Raw genomic sequence first — 21,877 nt, 5'->3', positions numbered from 1 at the left:
TCACCACACTGCATTTTGGCCAATGCCAGTGCACCACTTTTCCCTCAACATTGATTTTTTTTTCCTTATTGCTGCATCCCAGACCATTGCAGATAATCACAGGTTTCTGCCTAGTGGTGGTTGAAAACTTGTAGAAAATTTTTCTGTTCAACACAGGTCTTTGCCATAAAAGGCTTTTTCTCCCTTTAAGGAAATGGTGGTTTCAATGGATGTTTACTATCTTTTTGCCATTGCAAATCTGAAATAAAAGGTAAACGTGGAGATTTTCTATGTATGCTCACACTTTTTTTGCCAGTTTGCCACTTACCTCCCACCTACCAGTTGGAAAACAGAAAAAAACCCCCAGCATGTGATGCCAATCTCTACCTATTTTCATATTTTTCTGTTTTCCCACCATCTCTCTGCAGAGAGAAAAGTAGTAAAGAAATAAAACTATTTTTATCACTTCCTCTGACCAAAAGAAAACTTAAGGCTAATTCAAACAGCACAAAAACAAGTATTGTTCCATTTTGATATTTCCAGGAGCGAAAAAACAAAAAACAATTGCTGCTTGTTTTGGGGGGAGGGCGCGACTTCTTAAGAAGAGACGTTGGTAGCTCTATTTGCCAGATTTCCCTTTTAGTTCTCTGCTTAGTTTTATAGCTACAAAAAGAAACCAATTCAGATGTATAGGTGAACTCTTCCCACCTTGACCCCTCCTTTCCCCCTTGCTCCCTTGGTTTCTGGGAGAATCACTGAAGCTGCTCCTTGAAGCTGTGCCAGGAGCTTTGTGCATCTCCAGTCTCCTCCTGCCCCTGCAGCCCTCTCTGCCTGGGGGGCACTTGCTTGCCCTCACACTACACTGTAATAAAAGGCACCCACACTTTGATAAATGCCATACTTTCAAAAATTCTCGGTTTACCACGACCTCAAGATATTTTTTTTAAGTCATTGACTTCAGTGTAAGCAGAGTTTGCTCAGTCCCACGGGCCAGAGCTCCGTGTTTGATAATGTGAGACACACAGAAACTTTCAAATGTCTTGGCTTCCTCTGCCCCTTTCCAAAGAGATTTTTTTCATCTTTATATAGATGGTGGGGACCTCTATATCTGCTGCTTCTCCCACAGTGCTCAGCCAACATCTCCTTCATCTGCTGTACCAAGAGTAGGGAAGGAAAACATCCGGCACGCTTGCTCCTGGGAGGATAATGGCTCATGGAGGAGTGTTTGCAGTCCACTAAATACTCACTTCCCTGTGGTTTATTGTATTATGTGCATTATGTGATTCCTAGCAGGCATGTCAGGTGCCTCCATGTCTCTGGAGACAGGCAGGGTGCTCCTGGAATTCCCTAGCTCCAAATGTAGGTGAGGGAACGTGAGCGTGGTTTGTGCCTGCCACAGCAACCTCAGCAGATCCCCGGGCTCTGTGCCTGCCCTTCCCGGCTCTCTGCTCCGTTTCCCCACCCCACTGCTGCAGATGAGGAGAAAAAGGCAAGAAACAAAGTGCTTTGGCACTGTTAAGCTCTGCTGATAGAGAGCGTGCAGGTGCAGTGGGGTGTGATTCCAGCACGGGAAGGGACCTCGGGGTTGTGCGCTCAGACAAAAATGATGCTGCAGACAAAACCAGCTCTGCTTTTTGCTCCAGTGCTCCCTTTGGAAAGCAAAACCCAAGCTGCTCTCCTCCCATGGTTACAAATCTCTCTGTGGTTCACAGCCTGCATTTATTCATGACTAGTTTATTCTCACTTGTTCTCATGCCAATGTTGTCCTTTAGCATCAATAGCTCTTCTCTAGTGTTTACCCCTCTGACGTTTTTGTAAGCAGCAACACATCCCCTCTCAGCCTTTGCTTCCCTGCACTGAAACATGCCAGATCCTTTACAATCTCTCATGTGACAACATCTCCAGTTTTCAGGACAGTTACCCAAATATTCAAGGTTTCATCCCCAAATATCCCATTTATGTCAGTTTGTCTCACTTTAAAAATAAGCTGGTTTTACTGCACTGAGGGCAGGTTCACATGTACGTGTCAGACTTTAAATATTAAATGAAAAAATACGTGCTTCAGGCCGGGGGGATGGTGGTGTGTGTGACACAAAGGAGTTGCTGTGTGTGTGAGGCGTGCCGTGGATGCATGTGGAGGGATGCTGTCAGCGGCATCGTGTGTGCGAGCCTCCAAAAGGGATTACTCAGTGTGGAGGGGGCGTCATAAGGAGGATTTTGAGGTGTGTGACACTGAGAAGGATTAGTCTCTGTGTAAAAAAGTGTGTGTGTGTGTAGAAGAGAGGGAAGATAAGCGGGTGGCCGGGCGTGGCACGGGGAGAGAGATTAGCCCGGGCGTCTGTGAGCAGGGTGATAAGGAAGGGCTCCGTGTGAGCAAGGAGCTGTAAAAACCTGGGATTTAGCTAATGGAAGGATTTGTGTGTGTGTTTGTGTGTGTGTGCACGGGTGGGACGTGGGAAGGAGGATTTGGGAAGTGTGTGGCAGAAGGGGTTTGGCAGTGCTGGAGGGGCTCCATGCAGGGCTGTGTTCCTGCAGCTGCAGCACCGCAGGGCTGCTCACGGCCATGCACTTGTGGGATGCAGCGTTGTGTTACCCAAAGGGAAGGCTTTTTAAAGGGAAGGCCTTGTAACCTGGCCCCAGCCAGTTCTTAGGCTAAGGAGAAGGGAACTGAGGGAGAGTGACTCAGCTGGAGTAGGGGTAGAGAGAACTGGGAGATGTGAGAGACGTGAGAGATGTGCTGTGTGGCTGCCACATGTCCACATCCTGGGGTATGGCGGTTGCTTGACTTGGGCTTGCTGTACCCTAAAACTATGTAAACTGATAACTGGCTAGCTGCTTAAAAAAGGCAGTGATTTTGGCAAGAAAGATTTTGTCCTTTGCACCTGCCTGGGGTCCCTTTGTCGTTCACTATTGCAACAGTGTTGGGACATGTGGAGGGTTCTTGCACCACAGGGACAGGGTTGTGGAAAAACCAGCCATGCCCCGTGGGTGGGAAGGATTGTGGGGCACTGCTGAGCCTGGTAAGGAGGTGCTCCAGGGCAAGTGACAAAGCAGGGACGAGATGAAGCAGGGAGAGATGTGGCTGTACCTGTTGGAGCAGGGAAAGGAGCACTCGGGGCAGTGGGAAGTGGAGAGCTGATGGCTCAGACACACTGTGGCTCAGAGGGAAACATCCCCCTGTGAGCAGGACAGGACAGGCCACGTGCTGTGCTGAGCAGAGTTTGTCTGGGTGCAGAGCAAGTGCAAATACACACAGAAATAAGTGTGAGTTTCTCAGGAGATGGAGCTCTGGGAGTGGCTAAGAATCCCACCTGCAGCAGAGTGTGAATGCTGGCAAAATTTCCACTGACCCCACGTTCTCCACCTCTCACCCCAGATTTATCCCTGCTGCTCCAGCTGACTGCCCTTGCAGCATCTCTTAGAGGGGGGAAGAACACTGCCAGCTCTTGTAGGGTGATTTACGATCCAGAGCAGGGGAGGAGGGTTAATTGCTTCCCAGAATTTATCTTTTAATGTTCTGATTTAACAGTAAAACTTTTTCTCCTTTATTTTTTTTTTTTTCCCTGGGAAAATCAGGCTGTTTTGTCAAAATCAGTAACTTCCTGTTTTTGATGAAGCCTCAGTTTTCATTTGAAGGGGAAAAGAAGGTGATGAGAAATTTCAGCTAGCTTTGTTGCCTGTCTTTATTGGATCTGTTCCATTGGCATTAGTTTTGTCTCAGAGATGCTAAAAGTAAAGCCTCCCAAAGCTTTCATGGTAAAATGAACTCAAATAACTGGGGTGTCTAGGGTAACTTTTCTTCAAATAAATTGATTTTTTGCTTGTCCAATGGACCATTTGAATGTTTGCTTTCTGTTTAATGAAAGATCATCAAAAGCCTGGCCAGTTGCTTTGTAGCTTTCAAGAATGTATTTCTTTTTTTAAGGGAGAAGGCTAAAAACTGAGTAGCTACAATTTGAGATTCCCCTAGGTGTTAGGTGCTGAACAAATATAAGATCTCACGCCTTGAAAATAAAGTAGGAGGCTTCCAACCCGAAATGAAGAGTCTGTATAAGCACTGAAGAAAATCTCATTTAGAAGCATGATCCTAAAATATAGATTGTCCATAAAATTGGGTCCTTATATCTTTTTCAAAGATGCTCTGTTTTGCAACAAAAGGTATTTCGGTGTGATGAAGGAATAGGACAAGCTTTGTGGCAAAGGTGGCCAACTTTTCCTACATTTTCATTTAACTGAGACCCACAGCCCATGTTGCGCCCACCTGGCAGAGCCAACAGGAATAATAACTCCCCTTTGCTCCACTGAGGACTGGAGATGGGATAAATTGGAATAGAGGTCCACAGAGCTGCTGGTCCAGACCATCCTTGCCCCACAGGGAGAGATTTTCTTGGCCCAGAAACCAATGCCTGGCAGTAACTCTTCTCAAAAGCCACCAGCTGGGCACCCAGTGCCGTGCTGCAAGTCAAGCCATTAGGCAGCCCTTGTGCTTTTTAAAAGCTAATAAACCATGAAATCACACAGAGAAAGCCAAGCAAAAGGCATTGGAGGGGGCATGGCTTTGTTCTGGGAAGGTCTCCAGTCTTTCAGGCCAGAGGTCATGTTGTCCTTCTTCCCTTCAGCCCAGCGTGAATCAGCGGGGGCCGAGCTTGAGCTGTGAGAGGAATTGCAACGGGTTTAGTGCTAAAGCCAGTACATGAGTTCTGCTGCAAAGTGCCCACTCAACAGCTGGCCACAAAATCCCCGAGCCTGGGGTGAGATGCCAAGTCTGTGTGTGCTCGGAGAGGAGCATCACAGCATCGCAGAGCTGCCTTGTTCTGCTGTCAGCACCTTCCCTCCTCCGAAAGGACAGGCGAGAGGAGAGAACAGGGGCAGGGAGTGCCCTGTGGAGCAGGCACCATCCACTGGGAAAGTGCTTTTCACTGGTGAAATGTGAGCATCCTACTGGAAAAGGCTGCAATGGGCCTGTTCCTCATTGTCTGACAAAGAGGTGTCTGTGTGGGGGTCCCACCCCAAAATGGTTGTGTGTCTTTGCATGGGTGGCTGCCTCAGTCTGTCCAGCTGTGAAATGAGGTTAAAAACCTTAGTGGAGGACAGACTGCCAGGCTTCAGGCAGTGAGGTTTGGAAAAAACTACCTTAGCTAAAACTTGTCAGCATTAAAGAGGGAAAAAATGTTACTTTTTGCATTAGAAGAAAAACAGTGACCCAGAGGTTGATTCCCATTTTCCTCCCCCACCTGCCAGAAGAAGGCACCTGACCCTTGGATCTCTGAATGCACCCACACTCAGCCCCCCTTCACACTGTCTTTCATCCTTGTTTTTCTTTTCCAAAGCTCCAATTGATTTTGAAATTAAAATGGCTGTTCTCCCATCACTGAACCTCAAGCTTGCATCTCCTTTCCCCTGTTGCTCTCCCATCCAGCTTTCACAACTCTTCAGGTTTCTGTTATTTCCCATCCATTTGCTTTGAAGGATTTTTCCAATAAGGATGTCAAGAAAAGTTTCTCAGTGGTCTTTTATCACAAATTCCTTTTGGTTTCATGCCTGAGGGTGCTTCTGAGGAGTACCTGGTGACCTGTGCACACTTCACAAGTGAGTCACAGCTGAGTGCACCCACAAACCAGGCCCTGTATCCCTGCAGCCTCCTGCAGGAAACATGATGTGTTTCCCAACTGAGAAACGAGAGCACAGTCAGACCCAGTGTAATTCTGTTGGCCTCAATGTAGTTACCAGGGAAACTATCATGTAGACAACTTTTCTACACTGAAATAAAGGTTGTCTTAGCTGCCTTACTTATATTGCACAAATATTTCCAACCAGGCAGAAATCTGATGATTTTCTCAGCTCTCATTACATCAGAGGTTCAAGAAAGCAGTTTGCAGGAGGATGCAAGTGGATTTGAGCCATGGATTTACAGCTGCACCAGCAGGGTGGTGCAAGGTGCACATGGACAGACGGCCCTCTGTCAACCAAACCTGCACATGACACCCCAGTTCTTCCATTGCTCCTCAGACAATGCCAGAAAAGCAGCTTTCCTCAGGATCAGTGCACTGATAAAAGTTGCCCCAGGAGAAAAGCTTTCAGTATACATTAGCCAAAGCCTGATTTTCAGAGGTTGCGTGCACCATATGGCTTCTTTACACACCCCAATCACCTGAGATCATCCCAACAGCTCTTCTTTAAAGAGACATGGCAGCCAACTCAGTAATTTAAGCATGTTTTGGAAATGCCAGCAAGGCTCTCAGCTGACATTGCTCTACTGTCAGGACTAGCAGTGCAGAGGAATGATCACAACAGATTCTTTGGAAATATGACTGCAGATGTTCACTGCCATGTTAAATACAGGCAGCCAGAAAGAATTTCTCTCACAGGGAAATGAATCTTTACTCCAGCAGGAGGGTCAGGAGCTCGAAGTGAAGGCTACACTGCACACTCCTCTCTGCCACATTCAGCACTGAAAGTGGGTTGCAATACAGAGAGAAGAAAATCACAGCCCTCACAGGTTAGGTAGGACAGTCCCAGAGGTGTAAAATCACAGGTTTTATATCGCACCTCGGGCTTCCTGCCAACACCAAGAGAAAAAAAACTGTCCCTGGGATGTTTCTTTTTGCCTGTTCTTCCACACAAAGTTTTTATTTGGGTTCCTCCCACCACTGGCAGCAGCCTCTGCCCTGCCAACCTTCTCCTGAAGCTGGAAGTTCCACCTGCCTTTCCTCCAGAGGCTTCTGGAATAAATGGTGCCTTAATTAGGTTAATTATTCCTCTAGCCATCCATGTGCTCACTTTAGCTGTGCAGTTACAGTCCAGTATATGGTGTTGTTTCCCTGTTTTTCCCTGGGGGAAGCAAGTCCAACACCTGAAGTGTGAAGCTTTCCATGGCTCAGCTGTCTTGCACATTTGTTAAATCCAAGGAATGTTTCCACTCCTCAAAAAGCTGATGCTCCTGGTGCCTCCCTATGCAAGACCTGCCTGCCCCTGGCTGGCAAATGACCCTGGTTTCATGAACAAATGGATTTCATTAGAGGCATTTCTCTGGAATGTCAACAGAAGTGCTGAGCAGCACCAGGTGAATAGTGAAAGAGTCTCTGATGCTGGTGAGAAGTGGTACAAATTAGCATCCCCCAGTCTGCTGCTGCTTTTTTTTGTCTAAATAATATCTTACAGGTAAAGTTTCTGCTGAGAAGCAGTGGGGTTTTCTCACTAGCTGCTTAAATCATGTCACTGGCTTTGGTTTACAGTGAGTGACTGCTTGAGGCAGAACCTGCCTCTGTGTGTGCAGTGTCACTGCTCTGGAATGATGAACAACCTCCAGGTTTGCAGCAACTCCCCTCCCTGTGCTCTGGTTGGCCTCCCTGCAATTTGCATTTATGCAGAGTGTTTTACATGATCTCTCTTGCTCTCTGCAGCTCACTAGAGTCTCTTTCCCTTGCAGCTTAAAAATTCTCTCAGAATAGAAATCAGTAGGGAAGGTGTTTGCTTGTAAGTAGGCACGTCAGGAAGGGATCTCAGTGCTTTCCTAACGTTAAGGATGCTCTAACATTCTTCTCCCTGAGCCACACATCCCATTTTCCAGGTTATTTTCTAAGTCCCACAGCAGGATAAATGAGAGACTCCTGGTGCCTTCACTGGCCTCTGTTTAGAGCTGATGATTTTTTATCTTTCATTAGCATAAATCTTTACTCTGACATATCAAGTAAAACATCCAGTTGAAAAGCATTTCCTGACATTTTGCTTTGTATTTGATACCCCCTGTCACTAATATTAAAGGGATTTGGTTGCCCAAAGGTCTTTTAGGCAAAAGATGTGTATCTAAGGTCTTTTTATACAACTGTGATGTGCTTTGTACCTTCTCCCACATCCTGGTCCTTTCCTGAGTCCTGTGAATTTGCTATGGGCGATGATTTTTGTGGGTCCAAGTGCAGATTCAGGAGAAGCTTGTAGCTGTAAAAGTCCCCTCTGTCATGCTGGTAAAATGACACAAATTTCACCTAAGATTTTTTAGAAAAAATCTCCAATTCCACTTTGTTTGTGCTGAAGGTCTTGCTGAGTAGCCAGGCTCATATTTGGTATTTTGGGTCATATTCTCAAGGAGCTCCAGGTCTACCCACAGCTTTGTGGGAGCAGTGGGGCAGAGAAGTGTTCTCCCACGTCCTGCATCCCCACCACTCACATCACTCAGAGGGATGGATGTCTTCACCTCCCACGAGAGGGAACCAGCCTCTAGAGCTGCTTGCAGCCCTGGTTTAAGTATCTCCCCTTTGCAGAAGCTCCATCTGGGCACCCTGACTGGATGCACTTCATGTAAACTGTTTGTTCCACCACCCACGGCGAGCAACTCGCACAGAAGTTTCACCAGAGACCATAAAATTGCAAACCATAGGTCCAGATCTCACCATCTGTCACACTTCTGCCTCCCTGCTCCCCAGACAACACAGTCTCCCACTGGGTTTAAAAGAGCTCAAGCTTAAACTTGTTTGTTTGGGATTTTCCGCAAAACCCGGTGCTCCGAGGCACTGCGGAAATCAAAATGTTGTAACTCTTATCATTTATTGCCCTAGCAATGCCAACAGGATTAAAGCTGTTCTAATGACAGGGAAGAAATGGTAATATTCCCCCTGACATTAAGTAGCCCTGAGCAAAGCTATGAGCACAATGGAACGGAACATTAATGTGAAAAGGGAAAATAAAAGCCCCACAAGACGTGACTATAGCAAAGAGCCACCAAGGGAGGCACTTAAGCCCATAAAAAAACAGCACTCTCAGATGTCAAAGGATCTTGTCATTCTGCACCAAACTCAGCCCTTGCTGAGATGTTAAAGATGTTTCAAAACCATTGGTGCTTTCACAGACCTCAGGTGAATACAATGAGCAAGCAGGTAGCACAAAAGCTCTAGAGCTCAATCCTTGTGGGGTTGAGGTTGCTCAATTGCTGGTTTGCTGGGTTTGTGCCTTTTTCTCCTCTTCCCAGAGAACCAATGGCTCCAGTGACTGCAGGAGAGGTGGCACTTTTGGGGCAGCAATAGCACATGCAGCTTTTGGAGCATCTGCTTTGCTAACTCAGCAGATACCTGTAATGTAGCCCTGAAAATGGATAGAAAATGTGAATATTTATAAATAACATGTCAGCTGGTGGGGTTAGGTACCGCTTGCCACTTCAAGGCTCCAAAGACATGATGCTCTGTCCTGTGTGAGAGGTTCTGTTTGAAGGATCTTTGCCCTTGGTAAGAATAAAGTTCTGCACACAGTTCCAAGACAGGCCCTTACAAAATCTTCACCAGAACCTGAGGCTTGCACTGAAGACAGTCTGAGGCTTTAATGTCTGTGAAGCAATATAATGTATTAGGGAAAGAAAAGAAGCTACTGAAGACAAAATCTATTTCATCTGCAGCAAGATCTTCTCTATGTGACACAGTTGCTTTCTCCCACTCCTCACACTTTTACTGTTTTTTTACTGTTTTAATAATTCAGCACTTCCAGCCCAGAATTAAATGCCATGGTGAACTGAGAGGTGTGCTGTGCACTGTATTTGGTGCTCTGTTCTTTCCCTCTCCTGTTCTTCATGATTCCCAGCAGAATCTACACCATGATCTTGTACTTAGTTTTCCTTGCACAGCACTGTCTTCAGAAGGACCAATATAATACAAAAGGCCATCTAATAAAAAAGCAGAAGGAAAATTGGTTCAACCCTCATTCCTCATCTCCTTTTACAATGTCACTGTCGCTTTTTCATTTGTAGTAATCTTGCTTTAATATTTATGCCTCTGCTTCAGACACAGAGAGTTCAATGAGGACAAATTATGAGCTCTCAATTTCATTGTGGAAGGTTAGATGAGAGCAGGGATCTCTGGTTTTCCTGGGTCTGTGGGTCCCATAGGAACATCCATCTGCAGCTGGGGGTCCTATGAGGGCTCAGTCCTTCCCTCTAGAGTAGCTGCAGGGGAGCTTGAGGTGATGCTTGTGGCTTAGGAGAGTTCAGCTGGTTTTACAGAGTTCCTGCTGCTCCAAGGGAACCCAGCACTGCTGGTTTCTTCCTGGGCACAGCAAAAAGCCAGACTGCCCAGCACACCTGATAATAGTTCTGGCACATCTTTAAGGTCCCTTCCAAGCCAAACCATTCTATGATTCTAAGATTTTCAAAGACAAAATGTGCCACAAAAGGATCTCAGAAGACTCTATGGATTTGCTAGATGTCCCCCAGAAATGAGCCAGACTGGCATGGAGGAAAACACTCCCAAGGTGGAAAGGTCAAATCTTTCATTAGAGCTCAAAAATGCAGTTTTTTTCCAGGCACCAGAGCCCTTCTGCACATTTTTCTTGTTTTAAATTATGAAAGCAGGGAGTGCTGTGGGAAAGCTGTGGTTCCTGTATGGGACACTGAAGAGATGAAGGCAGTAGATAACAAGAGCCTTACACAGCTTGAGAGCATGGCATCAGTGCTTCCAGCTCAGAAATGGGTCTTATTTTGGGTCTGTATGAGCACGGTGCAAAGTCAGCCTCTGACTGAAGGGACTGAACAGATGGGCTCAGAGAAAAGCAGTTGTCTCACAATCAAAGATCCAAATAATGATTAAATAACAAACCTGACACAGAGATGGCAATGGACCCGTTTCTCCTTACACATAATCTGATCTGTTAACCACAGGACCCTCATTAACCAAACTGACCCTATTATAATAATAATCTAATTCTACTCACAGAAGAAATGAGACTCCTAAAGATGTTTCTGATCTCAGTGTCTTCTGCACAGGGGATTTGCATCTAATTCCTATTAAAAGTGCTCAGAAATAGTTTGTGTTGACTGTAAACCCTTCAATGTATTTAAATTTTGGTACTATATGACTCAACAAAGTATTAGCAATCCCAAAGCGAATGTACTTTTAAAAACAAATAAAGCAAGCAAGTAGAATCTTGACAAACATCATCAATTTCCTTCTTTCCTTATTTCAACAAGTTCAGTGACCTTATTAAGACCTTTGATACTTTGATTTTTTTCTTCTGTTTTGTACTCACACTGGATAAAAACTGCATTAGAAGGCTCCAGCAGAAAAATAAAAAGAGGTTTCATGATGTGAAGTACACAAGTGGAAGAGCAAGGACCTTCAATTGATCCCTTAGAGAGATTAAAGTCAACTCCCCACGACTGTATCTTCCACCACCATGATTTGAATTCAAAAGTTCACTTAAATGACTGAGAGTCCATGTTGTTAATTTTTGGTGACCACACCACCATGCTCCTTCTGTTTCCTAAAACTCAGTGGTGTGTGAGAAAGAAGTACCCCAAATTCAGTTTGATCTCAAAAGAAACTTATTCTTTGTTAGCCAGGCAAACTAGGACTTATTTGTTAGGCAGGCAAACTTAACTGAAAAAAATTGAAGCTATCAGCATGTGCATTTATGAGCAGCTTTTCAGTCACAGATTATTGTTTAAATATGAGGGAAGGAAAGCAGATCTTTATGTAAAAATCAACATTAACTTTCCAGCTTCCAGTACCATTAGAGCAGCAGTGCAGGGAATGATGGAAGGGAGAACTGCTGTGCCTTTTATATATTTGAAAGAAAAACATGGATTTCTTGTGCTAGCACATCAGCCTGATTTGCAGTTGATCAAATATGTGGGACATATCTGCTGTCAGCTAAATAGATGAGTGGAACAATGGGGGAGTGTAGAGGCTGTTTGGCTTTCCCCTGCTCCAGAAATCTGTGGGAACATGCTGTCATTGGGATGTGCTGAAGAGACGCGCTCTGGCACCTACGCCACAGTGGAGAGCTGTGAGGACAAACATTCGGGAGGAAAGCTGAGCTGATCCTAATTGCAGCAGACACCAGCTCTCCTTCCTTGGAACTCCACCAGCTTTGCCAACCTGATGTCAGGTTCTCCATCGTGTGTGAGGGTCTCCATCGTGTGTGAGGGTCGCCTCCAGGCAGGGCATGCTGAGAATTAATTATGCATGCAGATCCTCCCTCCTCTTTCCCACATGTGCACAAACACACTCCAAGTGAGCAAAGGGAAGCGTGTGGGAGCTGCTTCTTGACACAACTGCTGTCAGTGAGGACGTTCTGCTGCGAGTGAGGGTGCTGGTTCTGTGTCCCTGGAGGTTTGGGCACATGAGGATGATATTGGGGCTGCAAGCATTGCAGGGCTCATCTTTAACAGCTTGCAGAGGGTAACTGACATCACTGAGATCTCTGCTTTATTACCCTCAAAGTCTGGCCACACTTACCCTGCAATTTTTAAAAAGCACTTTTTCATTTTGGTGTGTTCTGGGTTGAATGGTTTCAAAGATTTCTTCTTATTTTGAGATCCATATTTTCTCTATTTTTTTTGTTTGGGCTATGGGCAATAATTTGGTCACATGTGCAGCTCAGCATCATAGGAACAGCTCTCCTGGAGAAGATGCAGTGTCTTCCCTCTAGATGCCACGACATTCTCCAGGGTCAGGAAGGCCTCTGAGATGTGGCAGGGACCATCTGGGGTGTCTGTGCCCTCTTGCAAGTGAGAACATGAGTCATTTGTGAGGAACATCTGGGGGTATTTTGTTTAATAGGGTTTTTTACAGCTCTTGTGGCTTTGGGTATTAGCACTGTCTCTGCTACTTCTGTTCTCTGACAGAGGCACATGCAGCAGCTGAATCTCCTAAGAGTCAACTAAGCCATATTATTGGCTCCCTCCAGGGGTAGCTGGGTGAAACTTAATAGTCCATGAGATACAACAAGTCAGTAGAAATGATCTAATGTCCCTTTCTAGTCTTAAACTCAGTGAAATGGTGAAAATTCTGCATCTAAAGGAGATGGCAGATGAGCAGTTGCCAGGATCTCCTACCAGGCTTCCTCCCCAGCTGTGTCCCTGGAGAGCAGTTCCCTTTTTGCAGTCTTGTTTGCAGATTCTCAGCAGAATGCACAGTTTTCACTGCTGGAGACCAAATCCTCATTTCCATCCTTCTGTGCAGCCCATTTGCCCTTCCTCCTGCCTCAAATCCTCAGACTATTCCAGCCCCTCTTTGTGGTGATGCTTTCTGAGAGAAACTTTTTGGGTTATCCTCTTTAACCAAAACCTAAAAGAGATATCTGTTTTATCTGACACCTGCCTTTCACCCACAACAACATGGATCAGGTCAAACAACCGCTTGCAAAATACCTCTGACTCTTTTTATACAGAAATCAATCTTGTTCATCTACTCTCTCTGCAGACAAAAAAAAAAAAATAAAAAAATTCTACTATGAATTTTTGGAGACTCAAAACACCTCTTTTGCTTTCCTCTTCCACAGAGAAAATGTTCAATTTAAAGTTGTGAGTGTTGATGTATTTACTGATGTATTTTTCTTTTTCTTGGAAGCGTCTGCAAAGGTGGCCAGAGCTGCCTCTCCTCAGCTCCCAAAGAGGTGTCCTCTCCTGTGTGTGCTTTCAGCAAAATCAGTGTTCCTCTCTGATGTACACCCTTTACCTTGAGTATTTCCATATGAAAGGAGAACTTTTGAGAAACACTGCAGGACAAGAACTCCTAGAGTCTGTGGATTCCAAGAATCCGTGGATCACAGATGCTCTTTTTCCTTATCTCAATTCAAGGGCACATCAGCTCCCTGATGGCTACCATTCCACAGGGGAAGGGCAGCCTCCCCTGCTTGTCCTACCACATCAGTCACTTTTCAGCTAACTTACAAACTATTTTGACTTTTGCTGCAAGTTAGAAAAGTTTTTGGAGCAGTCAGATGAGCTCTCACCTCACCTGGCTGCATCAGACACCGCAGAGATGTGTCCAGGAGTGGTTGTCACAAGATTGTCTCTTCAGCATAACCAGGGGACAATCTTGTTAATGCCTCTGCTTTTACCTAATTTTCCTTGTTGAACAGCACTAGAGATGTCAGGGAGAAATCCTGTGCCTGGAGAAGCAGGGGTATGGGGTGTCCATGGTCCTGCTGCAGCACACACTGGGAATGCCTCAGCCACAAACCCCAAACTGATCAATTAAACAAGAATGATCAGGGAGAGCACAGTAGTAGCTGCCACAGTTATCAATCATTGTGGATTATATTTTCCAAGGGCTACTTTAGAGGGAAACTCTTCTGTAATAAATGACAAATTCAATGTAAGATAGGAGTACAGGTACAGCCCAGAACTGCCACTCTGTCCTTCCCCACCCTGCAGCCCAGAGGCCACAAACAGCACGTGCAATCAGCCACAGACGTCTGCATTTGCATCCAAGCAAACCCTCCTCACTGGTGCTCACATCCTGGGACAGGCAAATATTTATGCTGTTGGATTTCACCCAGATTCCTGCCTGTAGGAATGAGCTTGAGGTGGAACTGTCCAAATTCAGCTGCTGGAGCTGGTCTCCAGGCTGACTGCAGCTCTCCTCTGCAGGAAAAGCTGGGCTGGGGACAGCCAGCTGCTCACAGACAGCCAGCACAAGGCTTGGAAACGGTGATGCTGTCAGCAGCCAATTGACCAGAAGAGCTCAGCTTCTTGGACCTTCCATTCCAGCTCAATCTTCATCCCTTTTATGTTTCTTAACCTTTTTAGAAATCCATCAGGCAGAGTCTAGTGACTGCTCATCACTACAAAAACAAAGAGAGCTTAAAATATTTGCTTCCTCTACTTAAGGTTTACAATTATTAGTAGTAGATTATTAGGAAGTTGCAGAGCAATCAAATGAGAACAGAGTAATTAACAAATTTGCTTCATAAAACAATTAAAGGAAATGTAAAGAAGTTTCAGCAATCTTTTAGTGTATTAAATTACAAGCAAGTAATTTATTTTTAGTTTTGCTGTGTAAATTCATTTGGAGCATCTGTAATTTAAAATAGCCCTGAGATTTACATAATTTTGCAGCCTAGTTCAGTCCCAGAAAGGTGGCTACAGCTCTCACTCTTCGTTTTTCCAGATTAACTGACATAAGAGTTTCTTTGTTTTTCTTTGGGAGATAACTCTTGGCAAGCCTTTTTTTTTTTTTTTTTATTTTCCCAAATTATCTGCTTTGTCCATAGCTCCTCTTATTCTTCAAGTACAAAGCAAGTGAGGGTTCTTTCCAAACTTACTAATGATAAAGAGTGTTCACTCTCCCAGTTGCCTTCGGTACAATCTGTTTCGAATGCTGGCACTGATGATGTCTCAGAACAGTGTAGGAGGGATGCCTGAGCGTGACTGAGCCACAAAGTTAAAAAAAAAATAAAATATGAAAAATGATAGATTCCTTTCAAATAGAAAAGAAAATCCAAGGAAGCCATGCCTAAAACAAAACAAACCAAGCCCAGCTAAGTTTATTGTCTGGATTATTAATTGTACTGGATTGTTCAGCTGTCCCGAAAACGTCTCTTTAATCATTCAGTGAGGCTGAAGCCTGGGTCTCCAGAGATCACGTTCTGATCTCTCACATATGGAATCTTGCACCGTTCATTAGACCCACTGCTCCAGTCACATGGAAACGATGCTCAGACTATTTCCATCTGTATCTGCTACTTTTCTTCCCGAATGTGTCAGTCTCATGATGAGGGCAGTGACTCCAGCTGATACAGACACAATTGCTGATTGCAAAGAGAGGCACTGCTGTGAAAATAAAGAGAAGAGGGGGTTATTTCCGTCTCGGTTCAGGCTTTCTGAGCTGTCCCTGCCCTGCAGAACAGCAAATTCCCTTGTGGGAGGAAAGTGCTGAGATCACAGGTGCTAATCAGTGAAAAGAGGATGAGTGACCCTGCGAACAAACTGCGGGACTGGGATGCCCAAAAACTGGGCTCAGCTCCAAGACAAAGGAAAAAATTTCTTCAGTCTTATGAGATTGCATTCTCAGCTCTCAGCACCACCATGAAGCCTGGCTGCTTGGTGAGATGGGAGCAGGGACTTGCTTTGCACAGCGGGAAGCAGCATTTCTTATTCTTCCCTCTGAATGTTTGGTGCTGGCAGTAGCGAAGTGAGGAACAGTCTTTTCCAGGATGGCTGTAAGCCAGCCAGAACTGACTTTGGGTCCCTGCTGGAGGGACAGAGCTCACGTGGAGCCCAGCTAAGGATGCAAGAAGCTCATGTTTAGGAGCCTTTCTCCAGCCACACAAGCAGAAGGTTTGGTGCTGGCAGTTAGCAGCAGAATCAGGTCAGGGATTCCCGAGCAGCACAGAGGGACCCCAGAATGTCACATCCAGCTCCTCAGCCTGCACTCGTGTTGGGAGAGCGGGAGAGTGATGTGTGAAGTGTCTAGGCAGTGTAAATGTCACAGCCAAAGGTCTTCAGAGTCAGAGTGACAAGAGGAGGAGACACTAGTGCCAAGAGTTCTGACACAGGAAAAGTGCTGTCACTGCCACCACCTCCGGCTTGGAGATTTATTGATGGTAACTTGGGATGTGCCATAAACAGTTGTGATATTAAATGAGTCTGACTGTCTCAGGGGCTAAGTTTTACAACCCAAAGTGTGAACTCCCTGTCTCGCTGAGATCCTGAGGCATTTTCCCAGCAGTTCCCACGATCTCATTAAGTGCTCTCCAGAGAAGGGCTCCAACCCAGGGAGCCCTCCCTGCACAGCACAGCACCAGGGGCTGAGGACAGACAGACAGACAGACACCTGGAGGGAACCCAGCAACCTCTCCTGGCAGAGACCTCCAGGACACTGCTGATACCTCACTGGGCTCACAGCCCTGTCTCCATGGTTTTGAGAGGAAACCAGAAATTGCTGAAGTTGTGTTCCCAACACCCACCCGGTGTCACAGGCTCTGACTCAGTGCCAGCAGCTCATGGCCCAGGACAGATCCCCCTGGAGCTGTGCTGTGGCTGCGTTGAACCCTGGTGAACCTTTGCTGAGATGCCCTCTCAGAGCGGTTTCCTCAGCTCCTGAGGTCAAACCCATGGTTTCCCTCTGGAGTTGTTGGCCACAAAGGGCTGTGCTGCTGTGCAAAGGTTTTCCTTCTGCTCCATGAATGCTTCCAGGGCTGCAGTAGTCGCTTTCTGCCGAGGGGTTCCCATTGTTCAAATAACTCATTTTACCCCAGAAGCAGCAAAATCTTCAGCAGAGCCCTGGGGACATTGATTTCATTCTTTTGAGTAATTTCTTCCTATCAAAAGTAAAGCAGATCTGTGGGGGCCAAGGGCAGGGCACTCCATGGCCACAAACCCTGTTCTTCACAAGTTGCCTTCACCAACCCATCCACCTGGGGGAAAATTATCTAGTCCAGAGAGCCCCTGCTGCTTATCTCAGGGAAAAGGTTTACTTTGGTGTCATTGCTGAGAAACCTCCTTGATCTTCTGCCCTCATGAGCTTTCCCTCTGCCCCTGCAGTCTGCTCACAGTTCTCCAAGGGCGTCTACGCCATCTTCGGGTTTTATGAGAGGAGGACCGTCAACATGCTCACGTCTTTCTGCGGGGCCCTCCACGTCTGCTTCATCACGCCGAGCTTCCCCGTCGAAACCTCCAACCAGTTCGTCCTGCAGCTGCGGCCCGAGCTCCAGGATGCCCTCATCAGCGTCATCGAGCACTACAGCTGGCAGAAGTTTGTGTACATTTACGATGCTGACCGCGGTAAGTCGCAGCTGTGTGGGAAGGGCTACCAGGCAGTTAAAGGCAGTGGTCTAGAAGGAGTCTTTGCCTCCAAAAGCTGTGGGTCCTGAGTCAACCTATGCCTTCCCTGTTCTCTGTTTCTCCTCTAAATGTCCCTTTCTGCTGAAGGTGGGCATTGATGTACATGAAGCATCAGCCTGACCCCGGTGTGTGTGTGTGTGTGTGTTTGTGTGTGTGTGTGTGTGTGTGTGTGTGTTTGTGTGTGTGTGTTCATGTGGTCAGATCCGAGCCCCATCAACATGAGGGAAATATTTGATGTGCAAATGGTTTGGAATTTGAAATGGGGAAATAGTTTCTATCCAATAGGTGCCATATTGAACTGGTCTGTCAAACTCAAGGCCACTGAGTCCTGAGTTTAGAAACATGAACAGACACTTGCTCAGGCCTCACCTAAGCTCACAGCCAGGTGTGAAAGGTGTGTTTCTGGCAGATAGCTTGGAAAACTCCAAATTCTCCATGGGGTGCATGTCAGTTTTCCATGTGAAAGAACAAAAACCCTCGCTGGATAATGGAAGATGTTATCTTACTTTCTAAACCGCAAACAGAGCTAGAGAGCTCATTGCTCCATGATTCAGTTTTCCCAACTCTCAGTTGCTTTTAAAGCTCCAGGCTTGGAGTCTGCAAGCAAAGCAGACCTGTGGGGGATAGGGCAGAGGTAAGGTGATTCACATCTCTGTCCTGGAAGTTATGATTATCCCCTGAAGGGACAGGATGGGCTTTAGAGACAAGCAGAAGGTATGAAAGCATCCCACCTGCTTTCTGTTGTCATGAGGCATGAGCACACTGAATATTCCAGAAGTACAGGCTTGTTTAGGGTTGTCCAGCACATTTTCAGAGAATTGCTATGTACATCTTCTCTGGAAAGCTGTGCATGTAACCTGGGCAAAGTAATTCTAAAAGTAATGGTCTCCTGATGAGACGCTGCCAAGAGAGAAGGATGCTGAGTATGATGGTGTACTGCAATTGCTGAAGGTGTCCCTAACCCTAGGAGCACACAGCCTAAGCAGATCAAAGATGAGAGGGAAACTATGGGTGAGAGAAATCAAGTTATTTGGGTAGTGACAGACAGGAAGACAGGGATTAGAGTTCTTATCTGAATCCCACAGAAGGGCCTGATCAACGAGACTGATCTGCCAGTTACAAAAGAGAATTAGTCCCGGAATCATCTGTGCTAGGACAGAAAAAGCAGGAGTCATTAACTCCAGCCCAGCTGAGTTTGGGTCAGATCTAGACTATTAGCTGCTCACTGTAGCTCTGCTGCACTCTCATGGCTCTGTCTCCAGCCTGGCTTGAGGCAGTTACCCAGGCTGTCAGGAGGAGGGAAAGATGCCATTGCACAACTAAAACCTGGCTCTCCCCCTTCTCTTCCTACCCTAGGGCTGTCAGTCCTGCAGAAAGTGTTGGACACTGCAGCTGAGAAGAACTGGCAGGTGACAGCTGTCAACATCCTGACAACAACCGAGGAGGGCTACAGAATGCTCTTTCAGGAGCTGGAGAAGAAGAAGGAAAGGCTGGTGGTGGTGGACTGCGAATCTGAGAGGCTGAACATCATCCTTAACAAGGTTGTGTGGGTGTGGGAAGGATCTTGCATGTAGGCTGGGAAGGGTTGTTTCTCCCTGGGGAGGTTCTCCCCATTCTTGCCTGATCCTTGTCCCCTTGTGGCTCCCACTGGGATTGGGGTGTGTGCCTTGCAGGTATTTCTTTGCTGTGTTATTGTGGAAACAGCAGACCTTCCCCTCCACACCTACAGCCAAGTCCTTCTCCACCACTGGAAGGGTTTGGAAAGGAATGCTATAGCAAAGAAATTGCTATGCCCTGCAATTTCCACTGCTTTACTCCTCATAATCTGCTCGCTCTTGCCTCGTGCTTCACACACCTCCTTAGCTAAGGTACCTGTCACCTCCTGTCTCACTCTTCAGCATTTCAGCAGATGCTCAGCTCAGTGATGAGCACAACCCATCCTGGCTGGATGTCTCTGTTATGTGTAATAACAAAGCAGAGAGCAGGTTGTAACCTCAAAGCAAAGGTGACGTTCATGAAGGAGAAAACAGGTCATTCCAGGGGTTAAATCTTCTCTCTGGCTATGGAGCAGCTGCAGTTGAACAAAAGTTTGGAGAAGACCTAGGCAGTGAATTTGGCTTTTCTTTAGAGTATATCAGATTTCTAGGATTAATAGTATCGGGTTTTTGTCTAACAGAATGTTAAATTCTATAGTCAAGTATTATCTAGTCTTATCTTGATTTGAGCAGGAAAATAAGTCTTACTTTCAAATTTCTTCACATAAATGGAGCAAGAGTTAAACCTAGATATAGGAAAAGCTATTTGTAAGAACACTAAAAATCCAGATATTGTGATTATTTGTTTTGCAACGCTATAAGAAATATCAATTCCTAGGGAGAAGGGGTTCAAAGCTGTGTTTTACTACAAAAACTACAGAGCAATTCCAGCAGACATCTGTGCCTGGGAGGTAACACTCCAGTGAGAGATAGGACTGTGAACATTTTCAGACCTGTGTAGTCCATTTTCATCTGTTTTTACATTCTTGTTCCAAGTCCACCAGGATTTCTGAGAGCAGAGGCAGTTGTCCCAGAGTGAGAAAGTGATTCCAGGTCTTTCATAGTGTACAGATGACTGGAGGGATTCAAAGATAGTGTTCAGCTCATTATCATGTGAAATTCAGCTGGGACTGTAACTTGGGCTCTACCTTGGCTGCTGGCTGGTCTCACCACACCAGCAGCCTCTGTGGGAATGTCCCTGTGCTGCTTGCCCTGTCCCTCTGACTGTCTGAGGCATTCCAGGAGCTGCCTCAGCCTCTCGGGGACATTTCAATGCATTTATCTTCTTCCCTGACAAGCCTGTCTCCATCTCTCAGTGAGATTTGTGCTCCATGGTGAGCAGGAGAGCTGGGGATGGCCATCCAGCACCTATGCCTCTCACACCCACACTGCTGCTTTTCATTTCTCCTCCACACACAAAACACAAATAACACCAGTGACTCCAGCAAGGCGGCCCTCACGCTCCAGTGACCAGAGCTGTGGAGGAGCCAGTGCTCTGTGTGTTAAAAATGGCCTGGTTTCTCTCTGGGAGAGCTCTCTGTGTCATCTCTCAAGGGTTTGATTTATCCTTGCCGAGGTACCTGTCATCTGTGAGCCAGGCCTTGGCTCAGGGCAGGTTGCCATGGGATTGTGCTGTGTAGCCTTAATGGGATAAGTACTCGGTGGGTTGTGTTCCATCAAAGCCCTCTATTGTTTCTTCCTTGTCTCTCATTAAAATGAGTAACTGGAATTTCTCCTCTGCCAGTGTTTCACTCTGAGAGGATTTCTCTCTAATAGATGTCAAACTCACCCATTAAGAAGTGGGTAATGAAACCTAGGTGGCCCAAGTGAGCAATCAGCATGCAGCCCAGCACAGCCTCTCACCACAGTCAGGAGGAGTGATAAATGCTATTATAACCTCAGCTTGCTACTGCTGTCTGGACACATTAGGACTGAGCAAGCATTTTAAAATAAATTAAGATCACAAATAACTGTGTAAAACACAGGAAACGAGCTTCATAATTCAGGTGGATGGGCTGTAAGATTAACAGCTCAGGCAGAGCTGGATGGCAGCCCTCTCTGGTTCATCGGCTCTGACACCTCATAAAATAACAAAGGAGAGTTGGGGCTGAAGGAGCCAATGCCTGCTATTGTTGACACTGGAGAAAAGGGGAATTGGATCATAATTCTTAGACATCCCAGTGCACCAGAGATTCTCCTTCCTCCTCCAAGGTCTGGGACTTACTGCAAAGGTCAGTCTGAGCTGATGAATGGAAAGGGACAAGTTTGGTCTGGTTTTTCTTTTTAGATCTGGCAGTGGAAGATGTTCAGAAAACCACCCATAAAAATATCTTCATAGCTTTAGGTAGACAGAGGTTTTTTTTCTGAGAGCTCCAGACGCCTCAGCAGAAGCCACACTGAGGGATCCTGTGCAGGGAAGCTGCTGGAGCTGGCATTAGCTGTGTGAGGAACTGCTTCTAAATGAAGCCTTCATTGGAGTTAATTGCCACCCCCACGTTAATGCAGAGAACCAGATGAGTTTTATTATGCATACAAGAGCACTTCATCAGAGAAGGGCTAAGGCAGACGAACCAGTTGCACAGAGCAAGTGTCAGCTCATTTATAATCCATTTGGAAATCCCTAAATGACTGCTCATGATAATCTGGGAGTGCTGTCCCATGGGGAGGATCAGTCTCTGCCCTCATCTGACACTTCTCAAGTACCTGCTGCCAGCCTGGTATCAGAGACAAGTCCTGGGTAGACTGATTTCTGGTTGAATCTGACACAGCAGTGCTTTTATGATCATTCTGGCTGTGAGGATCTTTCTGTCCT

The 21,877-nt window shown here is 46.1% G+C and overlaps 1 protein-coding gene across 3 annotated transcripts in view; it reads left to right on the top strand.

The window, feature by feature from the left end:
* GRIA1 (glutamate ionotropic receptor AMPA type subunit 1) overlaps positions 1 to 21,877 on the top strand; it is a 118,640-nt gene that overhangs the window by 36,740 nt on the left and 60,023 nt on the right. For all 3 annotated transcript variants that reach the window (XM_015641984.1, XM_015641985.1, XM_015641986.2), the window contains exons 3-4: positions 17,231 to 17,470; positions 18,887 to 19,071. In XM_015641984.1, the coding sequence (XP_015497470.1) occupies positions 17,231 to 17,470; positions 18,887 to 19,071 (425 nt within the window). The remainder of the gene's footprint in view (positions 1 to 17,230; positions 17,471 to 18,886; positions 19,072 to 21,877) is intronic.

The sequence above is a fragment of the Parus major genome, chromosome 13 (genome assembly GCF_001522545.3).
Source record: "Parus major isolate Abel chromosome 13, Parus_major1.1, whole genome shotgun sequence".
In the NCBI taxonomy this organism is placed as follows: domain Eukaryota; kingdom Metazoa; phylum Chordata; class Aves; order Passeriformes; family Paridae; genus Parus; species Parus major.
The sequence above is the reverse complement of the archived record's forward strand: the minus strand, read 5'-3'. Positions and strand labels throughout refer to the sequence as shown.